Genomic DNA, 20,272 nt, shown 5'->3' on the forward strand with positions numbered 1-20,272 from the left:
ATATTAATGAGTTTTTTGGGTTCATTGAGAACATGGTTGTTGTTCAATAATAAAATTATTCCTCAAAAATACAACTTGCCTAATAATTCTGCACTCCCTATAAAGCAGAGCATTTGGAACTTATTTCTATTCTGTCACTACTGGAGTTGACTGTTATTTATATTAGTGCCACAGAGTCACCCATATGGTATGAATGAAATGATTTATTTGACAGTGATAAGTTAATGTCATCACTAAATCAGGAAGCAGAAAGCAAGACACATGCTAGCAGACTGATCTAACAGTGACCCATGATGCAAGTCACTTCATGTTTTTATGCCTCTTCTTTAAGCCATGTAGAGTAGTTATTGGTTTTCAGCACGGAAGATTTGCATACTCTCTCTTCCTGGCTTTCAAGGGTCATAAAAGATAAGAGGTTCTTGAAAAGCCATGACAGGCAGACATTCGCAGGTCTGACACAGTCAAACAAAGTTTTACTGAATGAAAAAAAAGGTGGCATTTTCTTCTCAGAGAAACTTTAATCATGCCATACAGCGAAGATACGATTAAGAAAATGCTTCCTAAGGTAAGGAATGTTTCATTTATCGCTGGATCAGCGGCTGTAGTTTCATGTACAGATTTCTCCAGTGTTTGTTTGTTTTTTGTCTATTCTCCTTTAAATTTTTGTTATTTTATGTTTTGAAGATATATCTTCGGAAGTGTGTGGCTCATGAAATAAACGTGGCATTAACTTACTTCAGAAACCTTGTGCCCGTAATGGATAAATATGGTAAGGTTCACAGTCCAATGCTGCTGAACTTTGTAAACTCGGTGGAAAAAGGAACGTTGCATTGTAACAGTAACTGCCTTTGCTGTGTTTTGTACAGTTTACAATGATGGAACTACAAAGAACTTGATGAGCTTAACCGGAACCATTCCTGCCACGATTAATAGTAATAACATTCGCATTCCATTTTGTTCTCTTTCATAACAGAATAACTTCAAACAAAAAATATGAAAGGTTAAGAATCTCTCTGATTTTGATATCTTTCTCTTTGCCATTATACAAGATATAACATATAACATTCCTATTTGCCTGTGGATTGAGGAAACCTACCCCCAAACTGCTCCCATCTGCTATATCAGACCCACACAACAGATGATGATCCTCAGCGGAAAGTATATCTCCAGCAATGGTGAAGTCATGCTGCCTTACCTGCGAGAGTGGAAGAATGTGAGAATTGAAGCAATATTTGTTTTCGACAAAGCTGCATGTGGGGTTGATTAGGGGTTGATTTTGCTGGCACTGACACAATGTGGTTGCATAACTCTACAGCCAGAGCGCATGAAAGTGACCCTTTCCTTCTATTATTAGGGGGAGTGTGACCTAATGAGCCTTGTTCAGGTGATGGTTGCCGTGTTTGGAGAATTTCCTCCTGTGTGTATGAAGCCTTCTGCAGAGCCTGAGCAAGCCTCTTGTAAGTAGCACACACAAGCTCGAAAGAAGCCTCTATGCTGTCAAAAACAACATCTGTGTCCTAGCTGATACTGATAAGATGGAGCCAATAATCGAGGATCCGCCTGATTGAGTTTGAAAATACCTTTCACTTGTCAGAATGTCAGACATGATCATTATTTGATTAACGATATTTATTCTATTTGTTCAGGTTGGCTGCAGTTCCACAGACAACCAGAAGTATTTACAGACACAGATGGAAGTTTATATCTGTCTTTAACAAGAGAAGACGGGCAACCTTTTCAGCAAGAAAATGAAACTAATTGTTAGTATTTTGTGCAATTTGGCAACAGTTTGTGAGAGAAATGTTTTTGTCAGTTTTTTTCCCCCATATTGTGGATGTGGTATCTATTGACTGTGTGTTAAATAGTGAAGTCTTCAGATATGAAAAAGCATGCTGTATTTTTATATTTCAAATGATTTTCATCACAAATTAGCACCCTTTCATTTGATTTTGTGTGGTAGCAATAAACATTTTAACCACCTTCATTGCTTTACAAGTGCCTCATAAAGATGTTGCTCAACTGCATCAATATTTTCTGGGCTGTTTGGACTTTAGATGGGTGTGGTCCTCTGTCATTTTATAAAAGCCTGTCTTATTTTATAAACTGATATAAAATAGAAAAAAACTACCTCTGTCAATAGAATATAGGTATAAGCTTTTTTCATCAGTGTAAACACATACCCAGAAGACTCTGACTGAAATATAATATTTTGTAAAATCTGACTGATTTATTCTGTTATTGAAAATAAATAGCTATGTTAAACCTGCATTGCTTGTCATTGTTGAAATAACTCTCATGGAATTGTAGTTCACTAACAAAACATTTGATTTTTGCCCATAATATCTAATATAGCAACTATAAATGGCTGAATTTTTATAGCCTATGTCTTCCTTGTCCTGCTAAAGAATATAAATGATGGCTAAATGTGTGATTGATGACTATAAGTATGATTATGGGATGCCACATAAAGTTGTGGTCAGAAGTTTCTATACACTCATCATGGGAATCATGGGAATTGGAGGCTTTGCATTTTTTTAAGCTTAAACACACATAAACACATTTAAATTTATTTTGAATTTTCTCTAATCCATACCAGAGCAAAAGTATACATACAGGCTCACATATACACATATATTTCCACTGATATTTGTTTAAATGTCCTAAGTTAAGTCAAGTGGCTTTTATTGTCATTTCCAACCATGTACAGTGGTACAGTACAGAGTGGTAGTGGTAGTGAGAGCCCGAATGCTCTGGTACCTCTTGCCAGAAGGCAGCAGGGTGAAGAGTGTGTGTGAGGGGTGTGTGGGGTCCTCCACAATGCTGTTGGCTCTGTGGACAGAGCAGGTGCTATAAGTGTCTGTGATGGAGGGAAGAGAGGCTTCAGTGATCTTCTCAGGTGCTCTCACAATCCGTTGTAGGGCAATCCGATACAGTGCAGTTTGCATACCAGACAGTGATGCAGCTGCTCAGGATGCTCTCGATAGCCTCTCTGTAGAACATGGTGAGAATGGATGGAGGGAGATGGGCTTTTCTCAGCTTCTGCAGGAAGTAGAGACGCTGTTGGGCCTTCTTATTTATGGAGCTGGTGTTGAGGGACCAGGAGAGGTTCTCCGTCAGGTGGACACCAAGGAATTTGGTGATCTTGATGACCTCCACAGAGGATCCATCGATGTTAAGTGGACAGTGATTGCGCCATGCTGTCCTGAAGTTGTACCTTGAATAGACTCTTTAGCATCAGTAAGCTTCTGGCATACCTGTGGCTGAATATTTGACCAATTCATTTAAACTGGTTGGCTTGCTGGCATGGCCCAGACTTTTAAACATAATCCATAATTGGGACTTTGGGAAGGCCTTTCCAGAAGCTTGACGTTAGTGGCGATCATGGCTCAACAGTTGGGAGCTTGCCTTGTAATTGGAAGGTTGCTGGTTCGAGCCCCAGCTCGGACAGTCTTGGTCGTTGTGTCCTTGGGCAAGACACTTCACCTACCAGAAGGGCCGATGGTGCGATATGGCAGCCTTGCTTCTGTCAGTCTGCCCCAGGCTACAACTGTAGCTTGCCTCCACCAGTGTGTGACTGGGTGTGTAAAGCGCTTTGGGGTCCCTAGTGGGGACTAGTAAAAGTGCTATACAAATACAGGCCATTTAGTGTGCTTTACTAATTTCAAAGCCAGTTTTGATGTATGGTTTGGATCATTGCCCTGTTAGAATATGGAATTGTGTTTAAGTTTCAATCATCATCATAATTTGAGGTAAAAGTAGAAGAATTTGTAAATACCACTGGCAGCAAAACAGCCCTAAAGTGTGATCCTGCCAACACCATGCCTGTCTCAATTTTACTTTAATATGAGATATTTAATATTTAATATGAGCTCTTAAAAATCTCATATCATATTATCCCAATATTATCCCAGTAGAGCACTAAACTCTTAGAATGAAGACTTACTCATGGTTTCTAGAGTATCCAATAGTTGAATGGCAGGAAGAGCCTGCAGCTCTCTCTCTTGTGGAAACAGCTCCTTTGGATTCAGGAGACAGATACTCTCTAGTTTTAAAATTAGATTTCAAACTTGATAACGCTTATAATTAGGGGTAGAGCAGGCTTCCTTCACTCCTAATGCATTTGGATGCCACTGCAACATGTGAATAATTTTTGTATATTCTCTTCCATAATGTTTGTTTTGTCCTTGTCTGCTATGCTCCCCTTTTGTTTCTTCTCTATTGCCTCACCCCGAGTCCTGTTGTGGCAGATGAGTGCCCCTCCCTGAACAAGTCATGCTTTAGGTCACTTTTTGTAAAAAGGGAGTTCTTCCTTCCCACGGTAGTCAAGTGCTTCCTCGTGGGGATTCTGTTTGTGTGCATCTCACGGAAGTAAAAACAGTAAACATTAAATAAGATGTAATTATTAATTCATTTAATGTGTACATTTACAGATTTATATCACGGGCTATCGTAGAATTTGGGGATCTTACATTGACGTGTTAATCACATCACGTCACACAGGGACCGGAAGCACTAAAGAGAACTGCCGGAAATTCCTTTTGTTGACCATCGGATTTTTGTTTTCAAGCTCCTTTTTACAATTACTCGTTAGCTATTTTGTCGATTTATGAGTTGTTTTTTGAGTATTCGCGTGGAACACAGATACAGTTCCCGTTTACAAGACTGGAAGATTCCTCGTAGTAGCTGAATCACGCCCTTGTTTGAGTCCGCCCGAGCTAGGGCTAACGTTAGCCTTGCATTTACCGGAGCTCCGCTAGCCAGCTTTAGCTTGCATTCGCTGTCACTTTAGCTGTCATAAAAGTCAGCTGTTAAGACGCTTAACTTATTAATAAGAAAAGTGAAAATAAACACCTGAGAAACATGGCAGTAGTCAACGAAAGTAACCTGAAGAAAATGCTAAAGGTAAGTTTGAGCTTGAGTGTTGACTCTTGAAAAACGATAGCAAATTAGCTCATAGCGTCCTGTTTGACACTGGCTAACGTTAGAAGCTAGTTTAACATTTCCTGGTACGGTTTTGTTTAATAGACTGTCAATTTTCGCCAAATTTAAGATAATAAAGTATCTTAAATATTGTTTTGGTAAAATATATTGTACTAAATTAGATTGAGGCATAACTGTGTAACCATAGAACACACAGTTGCACATATTATTAATTGAAGTTACTTTGGTTAAAAAAATGAGACCACAGTTTTGGAGGTTACCGTAGACCTGTATTTATATTGCCAGTCGTGTTCAGAATACTTTAGAGAATTGTTTATTACCAGGTTTGTGATGCATCGGTGGGAAAAAGCTAATGACTCTCAATCGGTTGCCAGACCAAGGGACTCTATTGACACTGGTCTTAAACACTTCTCTGATAAAAATGAGTTTAATATGGATAATTGTATCCATACTGGTATTGTACTAATTTACGTTCACAAGGCTTTTTAATTGGATTATTCTAATTTATAAGCAAATGTAAAGAGGCAGTAAATTTAATCTGTAAGGTGTTTCAAGTCCTGCTTACAGTATGTAGAATTAAATAATGGTTCTTCAAGGTCACCCCTTGGAAATTTTATCTGTGGTGTACCACAAGGATCTGTTACAGGTCTATTACTGTTTCAGATTTGTCTTTTGAACATTTCCTTTATGTACGTGATTCTTATCCAGCTCTTGTAGTTTGTGTAAAAATCCTAAGGATATTGAGCTTAGCTCAGTAATAAGAATCTGTTATCCCGCGGTTAGAAGAACAGTAAGCTTGCACTTCATTTGTTGAAGAGTGAAAGTATTATTTCTGATAGTAAAAAAAACAAACAAACGTGGCCTGTCAGTGAAATATAATTCAGTTAACATTAGCTCAACTGACAGTGCAAAATACCTATCAAATAAGTTGACTTTTATTTTTAGTTGTATTTTTTTAGTCATTATTCTGGTAATTAAGTGATATATGTTTTTAGTCTGTGATATGTTTTGGAGTGAAATAAAATCAATCAGTCAATACAAATGATCACTCTCAGTTTGTATGGCACTGAATTTTGAATAGCAGCTTGGTAAACAAAATATAAAAAAAAAAAAAAAGTAAAAATATTAATTTTGTCTCCTCTACTTGTTGCCCAGCAATACAAATACAGAGACCTGACTGTTCGTGAAATAACCAATGTGATCTCCCAGTACAAGGATTTGAAGCCAGTCATGGATGCTTATGGTAAATTAAGTAATATTTATCTCCTGTTTTTAACTGCTTGGTTTCACTTGTATGTTGTGTAATGGCATGCATCTGCTTGTATTTCAGTATTTAATGATGGCTCCACAAGAGATCTGATGAGCTTGACAGGAACTGTTCCTGTGAGCTACAGAGGTAATGGATGTTTCTTTGCTCTCTAAAAAGAGGTTTTCCAATAAATTAATAACTTTATATATATTTTTGAAAATTTCAAGCATAATTAAGTGAAGTTTTTTTTTTTTTTTTTTACTACTATTTATAATGTCTACTAGACTACTTTTTTTTTCTATCCGATGTGGTCACTCTGACTTACTGGATTAACTGCACTTTTTTTTCCTTTTTACACCATTATCTCAGGACAAATGCCAAACCTAAACTTTCTCACCTTGTGGATGTGGACAGAAAACAGTTTTTTAAATCTTGCTTGAATATCAGACTTTGTAATTTTTTTTAAAATGTGTATTTGATGTACAAAGATACATAAACTGTGTTTCACTTAATATGTTCTTGATAACAGAATATGGAGTTTGTTAAATATTAAGGGAGCAGTGAGGGCATTAAGGTTTTGGACAATAGCTATATTATAACACTGTGTATTTGATTTCTGTAGGTAATGTGTACAACATCCCAGTGTGTTTGTGGCTCCTGGACACATATCCCTACAACCCACCTATATGTTTTGTCAAACCTACCAGCGCTATGATGATCAAAACTGGCAAGCACATAGATGCTAATGGAAAGATTTACCTGCCGTATCTACATGAATGGAAACATGTAAGTAGTAATTCTTTTAATCCATGTTTAAAAACATGTTTTAAGGTATTAAAAGCATGTAGTGTGACAACTAGAGTTTCTGCACACAAAAATGTAGCTCAAAAAATTTACTAGATGGAGAAAAAGGCAACATTTCGTTATGCTGGATTATAGGACAAAAAAAGTGCCTTTGTGGCTCGAGATGTAATTTGCATTCTTAACTTGCCTGGCAATTTGGTTACTAAAATGTGTCTCACTGTTTTATAGCCTCAATCAGACCTGTATGGTCTGATTCAGGTGATGATTGTGGTGTTCGGGGAGGAGCCCCCTGTGTTTTCTCGTCCGACCACACAAGCTCCTTACCAAGCCTTTCAAGCAGCCGGACCCCCAAATTGTGAGTGACATACATTTCTTGTACACAGTAGTCTGTGAATTTTTTTTACCCAAAGTGTTAGAAATTTGTTTTTTTTTGTTTTTTTTTAATGGTGCATTTACTTCCTTGGGCACCAGATGGAGCTCACATACTATGGCAACACAATACTGAAACTGATACTTTATCTCTGTCTCTTCTGTGTGCCTGTGAGCAGTCCCAAAAAAAATCAATGAAACCTTTGTGTCCTGAGATCTCGTTTTTTGTCTCTCTCTCTCTGCTGCAGCTTCCTACATGCCTGGCATGCCTGCAGTGTCACCATATGGTCCAAATCCTAACTCTGGGTAAGATTTCTCCCAAGCCCTTTTATTTGCTGCCTACAGCTAACACTTATATGTGTGACACAACAAATTCAACATGTTTGATGGTGGAGTATTCACTGACTTTTATTATCAAGACACTGCAGCACTGGCTCTGTTACATGTACAGCTGAATTTTGCAAATACGCTCTTGAAATGTTTCAGAATAGAAAATGTAAAGCATTAGCTTGACAATCATCTAACTATTTTCAGAGGCTACCCAAGTTATCAGTACCCAGGGGGGAACTCTTACCCAGCCACTGCTGGACCGGCACACTACCCCACCCAGACTCCAGTTTCCACAGTGGGTAAGTATTACATCCAGCATCTGGGTGCATATGTTTTCTACTTCCAGGTATCTTTGAAATATTAATGTAGAACAGTTTTAATTCTCAGCAAAAAACGTTATTCACCCTTGATAAAACTTTATGATCTTTAGTTAATCCATACTGAGACACTTGACCTTTTGACTTCGACTCTCTCACCCTCTGAATAACTTCAGTAGCGTACCAAGTCACCAGTGAAAGGTCATTAGTGTAACTAGAGTGGGGTCTATTAAAGGCCAAAGGGTGGGATGGCCCTGAACGGAAAGGGAAAGCTTCTTTTTGCCCCCCACAACTTAAACTTCAGAAGCACACAGGTCTATATTTAGGTTTGGAACGGTAAAGGAGAAGAAATGGGGTCACCAGTGGGTGAATTAACTCTGACATTTGTGGCGCTGACTCCAGACTGTACACAAGGTGGTCTTGACTCTGCAGACATTTGCCAGTATATTTACTGCTATATAATCTGGAATTTGCCAGTCCTTGAACTGTCTTGTGTAGCTAGTATAAAACACTAATAAATAAACATGTAAATTGTTTTACAATACAGTCCAAAATACCAGCTGTAATGCTTAGTAAGGTTGCCTACATGGAATTTGTTTTTCAATAAAAGTATGAATTTGTTAAGATGTAATTTTCCTTCTGTTGCTGTTTTCACCACCATCCTACAATATTGTTGTCACTGTGGATAGTGCTACAACCAGAACATAAATCATAGATTGGCCAATGGGTGTTAAACTGAAACTAAAACTGGAGGCCAATAAATGGCTTAACTGGGAAAATCATGTGAATACTTCATTCATTTTCCATCATTCTGGAAAACACCCTTTTGGACCCTTTTGTTTGTATATAAACCTTCTTGTCAGATTTCTCTGTGGTGATCCCTTGCTGTGCCTATAAATACTGTTGATAATATTTTAAATGTAGTGTGAATTGTTTGAACTGAATAACTGCAATGCAAGGAGGAATAGTGGAGAGTTTTTCTTGGCTCATAGTGAGCTTTAGGGAGTGATTATGTGCGCTGGTAGAGTTGGTCTGTGTATATAGTAAAGGCCACAAGTCCATGTTACCATATTTGACAGAAATCTGTGCATTTTCCTCTTGCCTCCACCAAGAACCTGAAAAAAATGTCTGTTATGGTTTAGTCAAACATCCTCACCTTAGGGTGGCACAGTTTCTCTGTGGAAGAAAAGCCTCCACAGAATTATGATTTAAATGATCATTTTTACAGTTATCTGAAGATGGTTAGCTTTTGTCAATTTACAGTAAAGGCCCTTTTACATAGGACATGGTATGTGTAAAAGAGACTTAACAAAATCAAATATAATTATATTTGGGTGAGATTATGGTTTAAGTTGTAGTAGTATCTTTTTTTCCATCTGGCTCTCCTGTTCACTGTCTCAGATGACTTATTATAATCTCTTCCTCTTAAGGCCCAAACAGAGATGGCACCATTGGCGAGGACACCATCCGGGCATCTCTAATTTCTGCAGTGAGTGACAAGCTTCGCTGGAGAATGAAGGAGGAGATGGACAGAGCTCAGGCAGAGTTGGATGCCCTGAAGCGAACAGAAGAGGACCTGAAGAAAGGACATCAGAAACTGGAAGAGATGATCTCAAGACTGGACCAGGAAGTGGTGAGAGATGATCATACTTTCAGTGTTAAATCTTTCTGTTTGTTTTGTTCTCTATTCACCACAGTTAACTGTTACAGCAGTCATTTTTGAGATTTGCTAAATATGTGCAATCATCACGATGTTTCCACTAGACTGAAGTTGACAGGAACATCGATCTGCTGAAGAGAAAAGACGAGGAGCTGAGCGAGGCCTTGGAGAAAATGGAAAACCAGTCGGAGAATAATGACATTGATGACGTCATTGTGCCCACAGCGCCATTGTACAAACAGATCCTGAACCTGTACGCTGAAGAGAATGCAATTGAAGACACAATCTTCTACCTGGGCGAAGCCCTCCGCAGGGGTGTCATAGACCTGGAAGTTTTTCTCAAGGTAACCAGATCTAGATAGCTGCTAGCACATATAAGCAGAAACAAGTATACAGACACTTTAACCTACCTGCCTCTTTTTTTTTTCTGTTATAGCATGTACGTCTTCTGTCCAGGAAGCAGTTCCAGCTTCGTGCTCTTATGCAAAAAGCCCGCAAGACTGCTGGGCTTAGTGACCTCTACTGACCCACGCTTACTACCTAGAAACATTCATATCTTCATGCTCTCTTACTCTCTTCTATCATCTTGTATATCAACCAGCTGCTCTATTTTATAGTCTTATATTGAATTTATTCTGATAGAAATTTGAACAGCACCAACAAAGACAAAATACATATTTGAATGGTAAATTGCAGCCATAGTTGTAGCTAGACAGTTTAGATTTTAAACTAACCAAACACTCCTTTGAGGTCATTGTGTAAGGACATGACCTAAACATGAGAGGGTTATTTTTATGACCAAATATTAAAAGCAAAAAACACTGTCATGACATTAAATTTGGCCTAAAACTAAAGCTTACAGGTTCTGTTGGCAATTTCTTTGCCATAACACATGATTTGGCTAGTAGGTACAGATGGTAGGGGCTAAAAGTGAAGAGCTTTGTAGAGAGCCCATATGATCACTCCCTTTTGTAATGAAAAGATATGTCTGTAAATACACAGGAGTACTTTTCAGGAAGGGAAGGGTTCATCCTCAGGATTTCTGTTCATGTTTCAGTAGCCATGAAGTTATATCCATTAACCTGAACCGATTTGTTTGGGTCAGACATTCAGCTTTAATTTGAGCTCTTATCCCACTTGCACACACTACTATTACTACATGATTTTCCATTTGTATGTCTCCTTATGGAGGGTGTGTGTGTGTGTGTGTGTGTGAGAGAGGTTCTTTCAGTGTGTGGCGGCTGCTTGTTATACCCGTTGACTGCTTTAACCAGTCAATCATGTACATTTTTTTGTTTCACTCTGTAGAGTGTCTAAGGTAGGTGGCAGGCTTGGCATACATTACTGGATCGTAAAGGAATTTCTCCATCGTATCTGATTTATTTTCTTTTTTCCCATGCTGTCCATTCTCAGTCCTGCTGAGAAGGTTAAAGTAAACATAAGTTAAAAATTTGTGAATAAAACTGGGTGTTAAGAGGTACAAAAGTAAACAAATGTACTAATCAAAACTTTAACTTGTGTAAAGTTTTTTTTTCCTTGAATTTAGCCTTTTACTAAATGCACTTTGAATTGTATTATAGATTTTGTTTTTTTTCTCAGTTTAACCATAGGCAACTTGCTCTTTTATGTAAAGATGTAAATCAGTACAAATAAATTGATTTAATAGGTCATCTCTTTTTAGTCATGTCATTCATGTGGCTTGCATAATTGATATTATTCAACGATTTTCTGTGTTGCACAACCAAAAGGTAGCAGTGGTTCAGAGTGTACCAACTTGAAGATTGGTGCTCTAGTCTGTACACCAAAGGCCAAAATAATGAACTATAATTTCCTCCACTGGTTTGTAGAACTGCTTTCTGTAAGAAAACTGCTCTTAACACAGACCACTTATGAAACCAGTGATAGTTACATATTAAAATGCTAGTGGTTGTGAGCAGGTAGAATAGTATGAATACGAGTAATTTAAAGGCAAGTTAAATATTTTGAAGTCTTGCATGAAAAGCTCAGATCAGCCTCATATTGGGCAACAGCTGACCCAGCAGCTCCGCAAACAAACGGACCCCCAACCCCAGGTTTGATGGTAAATGCAGGACAGAACACAGGACAAACTTGAATAATCCTGGCAGATTTATTTGATGTTACAGCAAACAGCTTAATATCCAGCTGCCATGACATGTTTCCCAGTAACTTATCGATAAATCCTCTTTAATATTGTAACATTAATACATAAATAGATCTAACATTTATAAATAGAATTTGTTTTTAATGTTCTTTTCCAGAGTCAGGTGGTGTAGAAAAAAAAAAGAAAACAAAAAAACTTGTTAGAACATTTAGGGTACACAAGCAACTTTTGTTTTAAATGACTGTAGCAGTCTTATGATTCATAACCCAACCCTTTTCCACTGGCTCTGTTATCTGAGTTATATTATGGCAGTCACATTTTATCCTTAATAGATGTAAACTTTGCCAGTTTTTTAGTGTGCCATGAAATTTGCTTTCAAAAGTATTTTGTCAGTGCACTTGTGGTTAGGCTTTAAGAAGGCTTCAGTACCAAGAAAGTTTATGGAAGTCTGCTTTACTATAATATAAGGTACTTTGGTATCACAAGATTTTGGACCAGTGACATATGCAGCAGTGTTACTGTGGGTGAATAGGAAGCCCTCCTCATACAGAATGGAATGTCTCCGTTATACTCCAAGATATAAACAGAGATTACCAAGTGGAGAAACATAACTTCAACGGCCACAGAATGCATACAGACTGACCTAGGAGTGTACAGAAAAAGCAATAACAGTACTCGTAACATACAGTACACAGAATATATATGCACAAAGACTGCATGATTTCAGAGAGGACAAATGGATGACAAATACTTACTCTCCAACACAGGCTGACTTTACGGATACAAGCATGAGTTTCCAAAAATTTCATGGAAGATCAAGGCCAGGTTGAAGGAAGCAAAGGAAAATGACACCTGTATGTGAATCTCTCAAACGTAAAACCCAGCTTTGAGTGGTTTAGTTACAAGCACTTGGCCTTTTAAGAAATTCACAGGTGACATCAACCAATTACAATGAGAGACACAAGAGGGAAACTAGGAGGGAGTCACATGGTGTCATTTTAGGGACAACTGGAGAATTCAGAGACGTGCTTTTCACAGAGTGAGCTCCTTCTGTACACCCCACAGGGTCTCAGCACTCTTCACCAGCTGCTTCTCCTCCTCAGGCTTCAGCGTCATGTGAATGACATCTGTCAAGCCACTGTTGCCCAGGATACAAGGGATGCTCAGGAAGACTTCCTCCTTCACCCCATGCATGCCCTATACAGTAAAAGGCAAGGAAATGTGATAGTTACAAGCTGACCTTGTCACATCTGTGGAAAGTATAGCATTTTCTTTTCAGCAAGTAAAAATAAAGACTGAAATCCTCATCTACCTGGACAAGTGTAGACACAGGGTGCACTTTGTGCAGATTCTTCATGATACTTTCCACTAGGTCAGCAACAGACATACCAATGGCCCAGGAAGTATAGCCCTTCAGCTTGATAACCTCATAGGCTCTGCAGCATGGACAAGAAATAAAAATGAGTATGGCATATAACAGACTGAAAGGAGAAATGTGTCATGTTGTGCGATTTCTTTTTTTAACAAGTTTATAGTAGACATTGATTGCAGCCACTGGTATTTGCATGAGAAACTTAAATTTGACGAGTTGCCCATAAGAGTTTTGAAAACAGGGATACAAAATTGATTTTTAATTAAAATATTTAACTGCCTTTAAAAGATAAGACAAATGAGTTCTACTAGCCATACAGAGGTGCACATTTACAGATACCATTTCTTCTGTTGAAACAACACATGTGGATTTCTCTCATCTTTGTAAAGATAAGTGAAATGATAAGACTCAACTGGGACACAAAGAACATTGTATTGCACATGGCTGAACTCTAAAGACCCAGCTATTACAATACAAGTCTACTGATTGGCAGACAATAAATGATGGTGCAATATTAACCTTTCTGCAGAGAGTTGCATACAACTTTCAGACAAACCAATACAGATAATGGGTCATACGGCGTCATTACTGCCATTTATAGATTCAGTGTTAATCATTGTCAGGCACTTCAGTTAGACACAGGAGTCAAAGAGAACAAGTGAGCTTTAGTCTAACACAGCATTTCATGGGGAATAGTATAGGCACTCCATACATGTTGTTAAAAACAAAAATCAGTACGTTTGAAGAGGATGACAGACTCCAGCAAATAAATTGCAACACTCACCCATCAACCACCATCTTGTGCACTGCCTTCCAGTCCTCTGGGTCACCCTCAGCCCCCATCTTTGGGTTGAGGCCTTGAAGAGAAACTCCAGCAACGTTCACACCACTCCACACAGGCACTACGAGAAAGAAATACACCCCACTGAAACAGGAAATTCTGAACTGTACGTGACAGTATAAATTTCGCAAATAATGTCGCTAACGTACCACTAGAGTCTCCATGCTCTCCGATGATCCAACCATGGCAGCTAGAAGGATGCAGGTGGAGCTTCTCTCCCATGATGTGGCGGAAACGAGCAGAGTCGAGGTTAGTGCCAGAGCCAATCACACGGTGACGGGGGAAGCCACTCAGTTTCCAGGCAACATAGGTCAGGATGTCCACTGGGAAGGTGCCAAATGAGAAATTATCAGCCATTAATCTGCTTCGAACAGGAATTGGACCATGTAAACCCCACATGATGTAGACTCCTTGTCTAACCTGGGTTGGAGACCACCATCAGGATGCAGTTGGGGCTGTACTTGACGATGTTGGGGATGATAAACTTGAAGATGTTAACGTTACGCTGCACCAGATTGAGACGGCTCTCGCCCTCCTGCTGGCGGGCACCTGCAGTCACTACCACCACCTTAGAGTTGGCTGTCACACTGTAGTCTGAAGAGATGGAGGGGGAAAAAAAGAAAAGTTGTATTCCACTCCAGGTTAGTCAGCAAGTAAACTAAATGACAGTTTGTCAATTCTCACCTTTATCAGCTACAATCTTGTGCGTCTTAAGGAAGAGGGATCCGTGCTGCAGGTCCATCGCCTCACCCTTCAACTTGTCCTCCATCACATCAACCAGTGCCAGCTCATCACACAAGTCCTAATTATTATATTATAGGTCATTTTAACAACCAAACAAACTTTACATAACACAGCAAACACATCATTTCTGGTAAATGTCGTTGGATCTGGTAAGTCTATTGCTCTAGCGATCACAACCTTTACATCTGTCCCAGTGAAATCCTATTGAGTAAACCTTTTTCAATCCCCAAATAAGGATAGTAGCAATCTTCTTAATTTCAACAAGTTTATTCCCCTCCTACCCGTCTTACCTTGAGCAGGATACTGACAGCAGTGGCCATGCCCACCATGCCAACACCCACTACAGTCACTTTGCACCTGCTGCCAACAGGCTCCTCCTTCATCACATGGCCAATGAGCTTCTCCATGGTGGACATCTATTAAAAGATAAAGGAAATGAAGGATATGAGACACAAGACGTAACGACGCCGTGCAGAAGTATAATGGGGAAGAGAATGAAGGGAAAAGGTTGGGGGGGGGGGGGAGTAAACAGAATGGAGTGAGAGAGCATGAAGAAAGCGAGACGCATAATCTATGAAGCAATTTGAATGTGTGGTTACTAGTTGGCTCACAAAAAAGTTTCCATGACTAATTTCACATCCCACAATGAATCAAGCCTGGATTTTATTGTATTTCATCATTACAGAACTGAAATGTCATTTTCATTTGAACACTTTCATTAAGGTTGAGAGATTGAGCTTTAAAGAGCCTCTCCTTGCATCCATGGCAACCACTGCTTTTGAAAGCACTGCAGCTTGCCTCTGTGCAACAGGGAACATCCCCAGATGACCTCACATGCACACACACTGCGTTTCCTGGCTCCACCACCGGTGTGACAAGGCACAGTTTCCACTGAGACGTGTAGATGAGCACGTATGGCCAAGTACAGGCCCAGATTAATGCACTGAGACATCTACTAGAGCTCACTTGAAACCTCTTTAAAGTGTATGAATGTGACCTTACATCTTCCATGATTTATGTCCTCGGTAAAGCTTTCCCAAACGGGTTTATGGTGCCAATTGATCCCTTCTAGTCTCAAATGCTGCGCCGTTAAGAGAAGAGGATAAAGCAGCCTCTGCATTAGGGTGCGGCTTACTTTTGAATGAGCATCCACTAGTGTACAAGTGACCAGTGTCCTTGAGCTGCCAGGCATCTATCAGTTTACTTGAAACAAACAAGATGGCTGGAGCCAGAATGTCAGTCTGACATCAAGGTGACCATCTACAGCTTGTATATACAGTTTGCTCAAAACTGTAGGATAAAAATGTAGTAGTGTAATCCATACTACATGTACCAGCATTTGGACCCATTATAATCTAGGATTATTGCCAGTGTTCTATATGGGACAGTGCTTCACTGCTGTGCTCCACAAACCAGGCAAACTGCTTCCTTAGTTGCCTGAATAAGAGGACGACTTTTAGTAGCTGGAAGAGTATAATGAGACATTACACACAGTCCTAGTGTTATCATGTTTCCCAACATTATTGTGCTCATTTGGTTAATTCTTTTGCCAGCAGGCCACTAAAGGCTATACAGGGTGTCAGGTAACGGCTGCCGTTCAGCATCTCAGTTACAATGCTGCTGCACATCTCTTGTCCACATCTGAATTCAAGAAAAGACAGTTGTTGAATTTAAGTCCTAGAAAAGCTTTACCGCCCTGCAGTCGTCATATAACCAGACATTAATAGTTTCCCCACAGTCTGCATCTGTCAAATATTTATCCACAACTCTGTGCCAAGAAAGGTCCGATGAATCAGACAAAGCCGACAACGCGGGGACGGCATTTCTGGCAAAGCCATAAAACACCAACAAGACAATTAAAGACACTGCGTCCCTGCGATAGGCAAGCACGCCCAAGCGCAGTAAATTGCAAGGGCCAGGGTCATTTATAGCTGTTGGAAGATGGTCGCCACCGCGGCTGTAGGCATGCGTAGCCAATGCGCATTTTACGTCACCAAAACCAAGCGCCTCGATCACGGGGATGGATTCAAACAGAAAGAACATAAAAAGGTTTTTAAACACCAACGAGTCGGAATATTTCCTGTTTTTATTACATTTTATACAACGGGCGAATAAAATACTCCATAATAGCCCACAAGTAACTATGCATCTGCAGAATGCCCAAGACAACCTGTTACCTCTGCTTGACTTGTTTACTTACGCTATAAGGGAAATAAAGAAATAATACTGACAGAAATCTTAATTTATTTAAACTGCAGCTGAACCCAATTAATACTGATTACACATCGTCACGCCCCGGTCTGTCCTCTAGCACGCGGTTTGAGAGATTCAGCTTTTAAAATCTTTAAATAAAAAACAGTCTTTAGAGAGTCCTGGGTGCAGGTGTGGTGTGTAGAGTCAGAGTAACGCGACCCATCTTACCTTGAAGGTTTCAAAGAAACGGGTGAAAACAGGAGTTGGAATGTGTCAGCTCCACACTAACGCTCTTTGACTGAAGTGCTGCCGGTGTGGGGGTGTCTCCCCGTATTTAAAGACAGCCTCCGGCGTGGACGTTACGTACCTACATATTAATGAGGTCGGATGGTTGTGTGGGCACTAACCCGTGTTGAATGTCACGTCCACGGCAGGATGCGGTACTGAGGTCTGGTATAATCTGCTCTGTGTCCTTTAATATTTTCAGGCAACTTGCATTTAAAACGATGGAAAACACGCACTCCGTTCTCGCCTGTGATAGATTAACGCACAGGTTACAGTGTAAGGTGAAAGTACAGGGACGCACTGCGCAGTCTGTCACAGTCCGCACATAGAAGAAATAGTTCCCACCTAAATTACTTCAAAAAGCCTCAGTGCTGGTTTCTAATGCAGTTCTGTCATCCACACGGACACAGTAACAGATAATGATTTTAAATGAGGGTAGCAACATTCTCAACATAGCATTATAACCGCGGCTTGGTTGCCGGACGTGAGTGGATATTTCGTGACAATAATAAGGGAATTTGTGTTAAAAGTGTGTAAGTCACCGAGATAAATATCACGTGGCTGTTAATTTAACAGGAAACGTTACGGTTTTGATTTGAGGATAGCCTTTCATACGCCGCCCATGTGGCCGTGACTGGAAGGAAACAGTGACTGTGTCGTCATACAGTCAGACGAGCAGCATTTCGCGCCACCTCCTGTCCACTCTGAGTTATTTCAAAACTAGTCGAGTTACTCACCCGTGTGCAATAAAACAACTCATTTGTCCTACATGTCAGGGGAAGTTTTCTTACACAGATATGATTCGGCTGACAAAAGGCACGGAAACCAGCATCCCAACCCCCACCCCGCCTTATTAAAATTAAGTGTTCTGAATCATCAAGTGGCCTACACTGGCACAAAAAAGTGTGCTCTCAGACTGTCGATTGCTGTTGTCTGCTCTTTACACCTCTCCCGACTTGAATTTTTTTGTTGCAAAACAAAAGCTTTCAGTTAGGACTATTTCACCAACGTGATGTCCTCTTGGCTCACAGCTTTCAATGCATTTTTGAGCATGTGAGGAAAAAAAACACATGAAAATAAATGGACGATAAAAGGTCAAATCGGGTCGACTTTAGTTAAATCGCTTTTCTGGGCAGTTTAAAACCAAAGATTTAATAGTGGAGTGATTATGCACCCTTTTCTCATTTTAATAAGGTTATCAGTCATCGCTAATTGAAAAGTTCACTCAAATGAATGTACAAATTATGCTTTAACCAATGTGTAATTTTCTAAGCATGCCCGTTTAATATATATATTAAACGGGCATGCTTAGAAAATCCTTCTGGAAGCAATGTGTTTGATGAAATTGGAAACTGAAATTGTCACCTATTTATTTGACACAGTTCTTGGAGGATATGGAAAAGAGAATTCAAGTATCCCAGAGGATTTTCTGTCAGAGCACGTGTGAATAGTGGAATATGTTAACTTGCCCTTGAAAGGATCATAAAGATAACTTAGGTATTCTTCAGTCATGACACCTAAAATACGCACTCACACAGGCCCTGGCCACTTTGTTAGGTACAGCTGTTCAGCTGTGATTCACATGGCAGGAACTCACTCCATTTACTCATGTAGACATAGCCAAGGCAACCTGCTGAAGTTCAAACTGAGCATCAGAATAGAAAAGGAAGGTGATTTAAGTAACACAAAATGTGACATGGGTTTTGATGCTAAACAGGCTGGTGTGAGTATTTCAGAAACGTCCAGTGTACTGGGGTTTTTCTATACTGTTTACAGAGGATGGCCTGAAAAAAAGGACCTATCCACTGAAATGCAGTTCTCTGGGAGAACATGCCTTATCATGCCAAAGTTCAGACAAGAGTGACCAGACTGCTTCAGTCTGATAGGAAGGCAACAGTAATTCAAATAACCATTAGTTATAACCAGGGTATGTAGAAGAACATCTCAGGTTGCACAACACATTGAACTTTGAAGTATAGGAGCAGCAAATCACACAAGTTGCCACTCCTGTGTAAGAACAGGAAACTGAGGCCACAGTTGGCATTAGTTCACTAAAATTGGACAATAAAACATTGCATCATCTGATTCTGACATTCTGATGGTAGGTTCAGAATCTGGCAAAAAAAAAGAAAATTATAGGATGAAGTCATCCTGCCTTGTATCAACAGTTCAGTCTGGTGGTGGTGGGATCTATTTTCTTTGCATACTTTGGCTTCCTTAGTACCAATTACTATTAATTCCTTATTTGGAAGTTTGCTCATTTACAAAGACATGAACACCAAAATCCAGGAAAAAGCACATTACATAACAGTTATAGATTGATTTGCTTGTCATTGAGTAAAGGAAGTATTTCATCCCCAAGCAAAACACGACTTACTTGGAGACGTACTTGGAGAAGAGTGCCTGCTCGGCAACTTGAAGCTTCAGCTCCCTCTACTGATTTCTTACAGAAATGAGGTCTGGAGACCAGCTAGGCCACTCCACAACCTTTACGTGCTTCTTCTTTAACCACTCTTTTGTTGCCTTAGAGTTACATTTTGGGTCACTGTCATACTGGAAGACCCATTCACAACCTCTCTTCAGTGTTCTGGCTGGGAGAAGCAGGTTTCAATCCAGGATTTTACACTAGTGCAGCAAAGTCGCCATGTAAAACCACCTCAAAGCATCAGAATCAGAATCAGAATACTTTATTGATCCCTAGGGGAAATTATTTTATGTTACAGTGCTCCATTATAAACAAACATTAAGAAGACAGACAATATGCTAACTAAGAATAGTACAATATATACATATATTAGGGGTGCAACGATACTCGTATCGATATTGAACCGTTCGATATAGTGCTTTCGGTTCGGGACACATATGTATGAACAATACAAAATACATTTTTAATTTATTTTATCAACTTTCCTTCTGACGATGCTGTCTGTGTTGAGCGCTCAGTGGATCTGCGCTCGACAGTGCAGCCTAGGCGGAGTAGTCGAACGCAGATTCACTGAGCGCAGGGCAAGCTAGCACGACAGAAGTTAAGCTCTCCTTGCAACA

The 20,272-nt window shown here is 39.7% G+C and overlaps 3 protein-coding genes across 3 annotated transcripts; 2 read left to right on the top strand and 1 right to left on the bottom strand.

The window, feature by feature from the left end:
* The first annotated feature begins 523 nt into the window (after positions 1–523).
* Positions 524–1,465, top strand: LOC102193970 (tumor susceptibility gene 101 protein). The gene is made up of 5 exons (XM_013912009.1): positions 524–565; positions 685–769; positions 867–932; positions 1,050–1,213; positions 1,355–1,465. Exons 1-5 carry the CDS (start codon positions 524–526, stop codon positions 1,463–1,465), a joined length of 468 nt encoding a protein of 155 aa, XP_013767463.1.
* A 3,017-nt stretch (positions 1,466–4,482) lies between these two features.
* Positions 4,483–11,338, top strand: tsg101a (tumor susceptibility 101a). Its single transcript, XM_005737685.1, has 10 exons — positions 4,483–4,902; positions 6,097–6,184; positions 6,272–6,337; positions 6,813–6,976; positions 7,223–7,349; positions 7,612–7,669; positions 7,898–7,992; positions 9,441–9,643; positions 9,775–10,014; positions 10,107–11,338. The coding sequence occupies exons 1-10, from the start codon at positions 4,861–4,863 to the stop codon at positions 10,194–10,196; spliced, it is 1,173 nt and encodes a 390-aa protein (XP_005737742.1). The 5' UTR covers positions 4,483–4,860; the 3' UTR covers positions 10,197–11,338.
* A 441-nt stretch (positions 11,339–11,779) lies between these two features.
* ldha (lactate dehydrogenase A4) lies at positions 11,780–17,282 on the bottom strand. The gene is made up of 8 exons (XM_005737686.2): positions 17,171–17,282; positions 15,040–15,165; positions 14,690–14,807; positions 14,426–14,599; positions 14,155–14,328; positions 13,949–14,066; positions 13,105–13,228; positions 11,780–12,989 (listed from the first exon to the last, which is right to left on the bottom strand). Exons 2-8 carry the CDS (start codon positions 15,163–15,165, stop codon positions 12,825–12,827), a joined length of 999 nt encoding a protein of 332 aa, XP_005737743.1. The 5' UTR covers positions 17,171–17,282; the 3' UTR covers positions 11,780–12,824.
* Between the last annotated feature and the right edge of the window lie 2,990 nt (positions 17,283–20,272).

This window comes from Pundamilia nyererei, unplaced genomic scaffold (genome assembly GCF_000239375.1).
Source record: "Pundamilia nyererei isolate P.nyererei 1_Seehausen unplaced genomic scaffold, PunNye1.0 scaffold00078, whole genome shotgun sequence".
Lineage (NCBI taxonomy): Eukaryota > Metazoa > Chordata > Actinopteri > Cichliformes > Cichlidae > Pundamilia > Pundamilia nyererei.